Source organism: Anopheles darlingi, chromosome 2 (genome assembly GCF_943734745.1).
Source record: "Anopheles darlingi chromosome 2, idAnoDarlMG_H_01, whole genome shotgun sequence".
Classification (NCBI taxonomy): Eukaryota; Metazoa; Arthropoda; class Insecta; order Diptera; family Culicidae; genus Anopheles; species Anopheles darlingi.
In genome coordinates, this window is record NC_064874.1 from 14,044,809 (window position 1) to 14,051,771 (window position 6,963).

The 6,963-nt window shown below is 49.9% G+C and overlaps 1 protein-coding gene across 1 annotated transcript in view; it reads right to left on the reverse strand.

Annotated features, from left to right (window-relative positions):
- Positions 1–2,515: 2,515 nt before the first annotated feature.
- The window catches only part of LOC125950872 (uncharacterized protein DDB_G0271670), an 8,718-nt gene continuing 4,270 nt past the window's right edge, over positions 2,516–6,963 (reverse strand). Inside the window, exon 2 of the mRNA XM_049679243.1 lies at positions 2,516–6,963. This exon is cut by the window's right edge and continues 623 nt beyond it. Within this exon, the coding sequence (XP_049535200.1) occupies positions 5,852–6,963 (1,112 nt within the window). The 3' untranslated portion in view covers positions 2,516–5,851.

The following is a 6,963-nucleotide window of genomic DNA, read 5'->3' on the forward strand; positions in this document are numbered from 1 at the left end:
TCGGATGCACTCTACCCGCCATTAATCGCCATAAGAAAAAGGATGTTTTTTTAATGTTTTTCATACTTTTTTCTCTATTTCTTTTATAATAAGTCAAAGGGTTTTTATACACTTTGTGGATGAATGCACTACGGTCCGTTTTGGAAAAAGGACAAAAGAAAAAAAACAAGAGGAAAAACAATCGCTTCTAATACGATTAAATACAAACGTCTGACGCTTGTGCGTGCATGTGTATGTCTGTGTGTGTGGGTGGTGTATGTGCGCGAGTGGTTCGTGTGCAAGTACCTAGTGGAAGGAGGGAAGCGCGGAAAGAAAGCGGGAAACAATATTAACAATTCTTGCTCTCATTTGGTTTGAGTCTACTTCGGGACTTCCGTTTTTCGTGTTTTCTTTTCCTTTTTGGGTTTTTTGTTTCGCCCCCTCGCTTCACGCATTGTTAATATTTTCCTCCTCCTTTTTTTTTGTCGCGAACGCGAACTTTCCTCCGGCGTCTTCCCGCTCCCCATGCACTCGGGTCCGCACATTGGGCACTTTCCTTAAACAATTCTTGTTTAAACATTATCTCGTCCGCCGCTACTCATATTACCTTATAAATCTTTGCTGATGTTTTTCGTTTTCTTCCTTTTTTTGTTGTTTGTTTGTTTCTTTTTTTTTTGGATTTTGATTCTGGTCTCCTTCCTCCATTTCTTTCTCGAGTGTACTCTTTTTTCTTCTTTTTACTACTACTTTTCATAATGTACTTAATGTTCTCTCTCTCGCGCTCTTTCATTCCACATCCTTACTCTTGTAAAACGTTCACACACACACGCGCGCACTCTCTCGATCATCCAACACACACGTCCCTGGGATTTTTCTTTCTTTCACCCATATGCTCATTGGTTCATTTGCTCGCACGATTATTATGCACTTTTTTGTAGTTTAAAGATTAATGGTTTTTATGTTGTTCTTGTGTTTTTTTTGTTTTTCATTTGTTTTCTTTTACTCATTGTTTTTTTATCTTAATACATGGTACATGTGTTTGTGGTTCGCGATCTGGGTTGCGATTTAAAGTGCCGATCCAGTATTTCGGTTCGATTCACAGTCATCTCATCTTCCCACTCTCGATACTGTCTCTTTGCTTACTAGCTGTCCAATTCATTGGCCTGGCCATTCGGCCAGGCAAAAATAAGGAAATACGCACCAAAAACCCGACCAACACACTTTAATCGCACTCATTACCACCGCCGCATTCATTAGAGAAGTTTCCCGCATTACCCTCTTATCGGCTAATATCACAGATTTTGTTTACTTTCATTTCTTTTCCAACGTGTTTGTTTGCGGTGTTTGCTGTAGGTTGTTGTTTTTTTTTGTCCTCTCTTACTCTTACCCCATCATTTCATTTGTTGCATTTGTCATAGAATTTTTGTATGTTTTTGTTTTGTTTTTTTTGTGTTTTGCTGTTCATTGAACAGTTGCACTTGCACTTGCTGCCTATTACTTTCTGTCTTTTATGTGTGAAACGCATTTTGCCAGTTACTGGTTTGGTTGTTTCCTTTCGATCGCTTCTCCCACGAAAGGAACGAGGCCACTTCTCGATGCGAATGCGATTTTCCTCCTGCCTTCCAGGCCATTGTCAGGCTTTTATCATCGGTTGTCAGTTTCTGTTTTTTTTCTACGTTATCTTGCTGTTACTAAACAGGGAAATAGAGAGAGAGAGAGAGAGAGAGAATTGAACTTTACTGTCCGAGTCTCCTCGATCAATTTGCTTGTTCCTCTGTGCTATTTTGTGTTTTGTTTTCATTTTGTGTGTTACGTTTACTCAGTCCTACCCCCTCTCTTTTGCTCTAATTTCTTACGATTCTACAATATTTGCTGTGTATATAGGAGCATTCATTTTTTTTTTTTTTGTAAGTTTCTGTCCTTCATGTTGTTTATCGCACCCTTTATCTTCAATTGTTTCGTACCACTGCCAATGGTCGAATGGACCATTGCCGGGTTGCACGGCCAAAAACTGGCCTCGGTGAAATAGTAAATGCAACCTTAGCTTCGGAACTTCGGTTTCCCCGCGAGTGTTAACGTGTTAGCGAGAACGGTTGTTTGGGCCCACTTTGGGCCCAATCCCTAAAAAGTCCATCCGGGTACACCAATTGGCTGTTTTTGTGTCATATCACCTCCCACACACACCCTCCTCGTCCGTTTCAATCACAATCTGCGTTCTTAATGTGTTAGTGCTTTCGCTTAATTCATTTGTTGTTTAATTGCGTCCTTAAATCCTGTTTCCTGCGTGTTGTTGCTTACTTGAAATAGTACTCCACGTTTTGCCAGTTAATTAATTGTTCTGTTCCCCTCGACTCGATCACATCTTGTCCCCGTCGCCCGTTTTTAAAATGGTGGTGTTCGCACCGGAGTGCATCGTTATCTAGTGTATGAATTAATTTGGTATTTTGCATCGGGGCATATAGTTGAAAGCGGTGGCATCTGGCTGCAGGGAACCAGCTACCCCCTCCCTCCTTCTTTCTACCACCCCCCCCCCCCCCCCCTTCTCAACATTCTTTTTTGGCCACAAAACTTTGAATCAACGAATCAAATTCGAACAAACGTAACGGAAAGCAATCTTGAACAAAACCGAACCGCAACTTCGTTATCGTTCCTGTTTCTACTTTTGTTCTTTGCTTTTCTTGAGACAAAAATCGATTAACAAAGCGCATCATGAATCAGGACCGAGTGTCCCGGACCTTTCCTCCGTCCGGACTAGAACTGCGGCACTGTTGTCAGCAGAAAAAGCGAAAGCAACACAACGCAACCAACAACGGTGGCAACAATAGCAGCAAACAGAACAACAACAATAGAAAAAAAACCGAAACGAAACGAAACCAATCGACCAGAGCCAACCCCTCTGGAGGTCTGGAGGGAGAAGGACGAGAGAGAGAGAGTAGCTATAGAGAGAGAGAGAGAGTAACGGGAGCTCGAAGAAGCGATGCAAAGCATCATGGCAATGGGGCACGACGCGGCCAGACCAGACAACACCTCACTTCAACCCCACCACCACCCACCGTGAGGTGCTGCTCCTCGGCTCGTGGTGTTGTTTGGGGGCTGAAGAACGTGGGTTGGAAAATTTCGAAACGTTACGAATTGCGCACCCGCCTCACCCCACCCCGAAGCCACCCGCCGTCGAAAACAACGGTATCATCGTCATCATCATCAGCAGCACCGTCGACGCTGGCCAGCGAGCTCACTCTCTCTATCTGTCTCTCTCTCCCTCTCACACGCTCATTTGTGGTGTGGAATTGTTGGTAAGCCCTTTTTTTTTGCGTCCCGGCCCCACATAACGGAGTTTTCCACCCCTCAAAGAAGGGGTGTGGGGGGGGGGGCTCATTGCGTTGTGGCGCTGATAATTTGGAAGCAAAAAAAAAGCACACAACCACCGCGATGGCGGTGCCTCACTTCTAAGACCCAAAGATCGCACCACCAGCCGTGCAAACGGCGTGAGAAACAAAGGAGGCGCGCGCGCGCGTAGGAAGAGCATTATTATATGCTCACCTAATGCTAACCCCCCCCGGGCACCGGAAGGTGGAGTGTGTGTGTGTGCCAATTGCCGGAATCAATCCACTACACAGTCGATGATGACACAGTTTACTTTTTGGGGCCGACTTTGAAGTGACCAGTGTAAACGCAAGCGCTGCACATTCTAAGCTGCAGCTGTGCAGTGCGCGCCAGTGCATCGCAAAGCTTAGTAGCCTGCGCTGCCTGTTACTAAGGAAAAAGAGTAAAGAGGTGCGCTTCGCCAAACAACCACCACTCGCCACTCACTATCTCACTCGGGCCTAGGGCCATACGCAACACCCTGGCGTGCACGTCGCGGCATCGTCGCCATCGTCGTAATACCACAGCACGCTACCATCACCACCACCACCGCTTCGGAGCGATTTAAATGTTTCTTCTGCTGCTGCTGCTGCTGTTGCTGGCACTTTCACTTATATCGCGCCGTCTCGCTTGGTGTCTTGCACCCCGTTACTCGCTCTGCACTCGGCGTCTCTTTCACTCTCACACTCGAGGGGTTTGGGTATCGTCGTCGTCGTCGTCGTCGTCGCCTACTTAGAGCCCCCCCCTTAACGCGATTCGAGGCCAGCACAGGTGTGCTTCGCACGCGTGTCAAGTGGGAAGACAGTGAGCGCGAACGATCCCCGTTAGACGATCTCGAAAGCGACGAGACGACGACGATGCGGGCAGCGTGGCAACACCGGAAACACCGAGTACCCCGACACACACACAACGATCTAGTGGTATTGGGACACGTTACACCCTGGTCCCTGGTAGCCTCGCTCCGTCAAAGGATCCGTCCTTCGATCGAACTGATAGGAATCTCCCCAAAAAGCTCTCGCTAGCGAGCGAGCGTCTCCATCGCTCCACCACCACCACTACCACGAAGAAACCAACCCCATTTCCTGGTCAGGCACCAGGGTGGTGGTGGTGTGGATAGTTTGTGCCTTGGAACTTCCTCCTTTCGCATGCCGAAAAGCCCGACGACCACAGTATCAGTGTGAACGAGGGGGGTAAGGGAGGAAAGGGGGTGGTTGGCGGGTACCGCTTTGGCCATTATTTTCACTTTTCACTCTTTCCACTCTGCCCAAGGGAGGAAAGGTGGTACAGAGATACAGACACACACACAGCGAGGCACAAGGCGCGGCGCCCTCAGTAGTAAGATTGGATTGGAAAACATAAAAATTGCATCCCTCAACCGTCGGTTCGTTCGTTGGGGAGGGGGTGTGGCACCCTCTCTCCCCTCCCCTCTTGACGTGATTGTTGCACAATTTCACCCTTTTCGTCGACCAAAGTCCCGCTCTCTTCTATTGCTCTCTCTCTCTCTCTCTTTCTATCTCTCTCCTCGATAAAGGCATTCAGGGATGCTTTGTTTTTGGCGAGTGTTGTTGTTGTTGTTGTTGGTGACGATAAGACTAATGATAATAATGATAATAATAATAATAATAGTAATAATAATTAATGCATTAAATTAAACCGTTCTTAACCTGCGGTAATATGTTTGTCTGTGTGGGAGGGGAGGTTTGACAAAACTAATATTAAATAAACAATACACTACTACCACCCCTCGCCTCGCAAGGATGAGTCGCGAATGGGTCAAAATTAAGCTACACAAAATAAGAATTGTCCTAAAACCCCTCTCCGCCCCTCACCACCCAGGAAAACGAGAGAGAAAGAGAGAAAGGGAGCAACACAGAATGTGTGCGTGTGTGTGTGGGGGGATGTGACCAGGGGGAGGGGGGTGGCTGGAAATTAAAACTAAATTTTACTAATCGGGAACCTCCTTCTCTTTCACTCTATCTCTCTGCTGCATATTGAATGTTAGGTAACACTTGGCACCCCCTCCCCGTACCACCTCTCGGACCCCCGATTCCTCTTTCACTATCTCTTTGTCACCTTCCCTTCTCTCTCTCTTTCCCTTCGCCTTTGCTCTAAGAATTCTCGTTTGCATTCTTTGGTCGGTGGTCGGTTGCTTGTTCGGGGTTAGGTTAACGAAAGGGGTTAGAAGGGTGGCCTGAGGGGGGGTAGTGAGGGGGGTGTGCGACGAACGAGTGCACACCAGTATTCAGGGCAAATAAATTAAGAATTACGTTAAAGCGCTGACCCACCCCACTGGCCAGGCCAGCGCCAGGCCACCACCAAACGCCAGAGTTCATCAAGAGAGCGAACGACAGAGAGAGAGAGCGAGAGAGTGTCTCACACTCGCTAGCGCTCGATCGCAGAGCACACCCCCTCCCTGTCCGCTACTCACACTCCTCTGGTCCTCGACGACGACGACAACGCCACCGCACGACTACGCTGGGACCGCTGGGACCGCTGGGACGGCCTACTTTCAAGTTTCCAGCGACGTAACGACGAGATTATGGAACACACTCGCCCCACCATCGGTACCCATCAGCATGGCCGCCTGGCCACAGGAATCGATGGCCGTCGGCGTCGTCGTCGTCGTCGTTGTGGACATACCACCAACGCCGCCACCGCCACCGACACCACCACCGTTCGGTATCCCACTATCAACACCGGCACCGGTCGCTCCCGCCATCATCATCGTCGCACCGGTCTGGTGGTGAAGGTGGTGGTGGTGGTGGGCACTTCCGGTGGTACCCCCCGCACCGGCGGAACCCATACCACCGATCGTACCACCGACCCCGCAACCGAGGGCGGCCGTTCCGGTTGCATTGCCGGTGGCGGCGGCTGCAGCAGCCGCTGCGGCCGCCGCTGCCGCCGCACCAGCCGCCGATGTAGCGGCCACGACGGCCGCGGCCGCCATCGCACCCCCATTACTAACACCGAGCCGGAGCGCCTCCATGATGACCTCGAACTCCTTCTGGTGATGGTGCGCCACCTGGTAATCGAACCCGGGCAAACAATCCGGCAGCGAATGGTGGAACGACGGATGCAGGAACGGATTCACGAACGTTTGCTGATGGTGCAGATGGTGATGGTGGTGGTGATGATGGTGGTGATGTTGTTGCAGCTGGAACTGCTGCTCCAACAGATCCCCAAACTTGGCGCGCTTGCTTGCTTGACCGAGCTCGTGCGATGCGGAAGATGACAATGACGTCGTCGTCAACGATGACGATGACGTAGACGACGACGACAAGGAGGACGAGGAGGAGCTTTCTGACGTCGATGACGGGCAGAGACCGTTGCCGTTGCCGTTGGTGTTGGTGCTGGAACTGGAACTGGAACTGTCGTCGTCGGTCACGGCGGAGGAAACATCCGACGATACGGGGGCAGGTGAGGGCGGACAGTCATCGATGCCGGTCAGCAGACGGCCGGCACTCGGGAAGCAGATCTGCGATAGTGCCTCCCGCACCAACCGATCACTGTCATCGTCATCGATCGAGGAAAATTTGCGCTTCCGGGAGACCATCGCCTGCTCGAGCTGTTCCGCTCCTTGCGTGATTTCCGGATCCACCAGTGGCATCGCCGCGTCCAGGG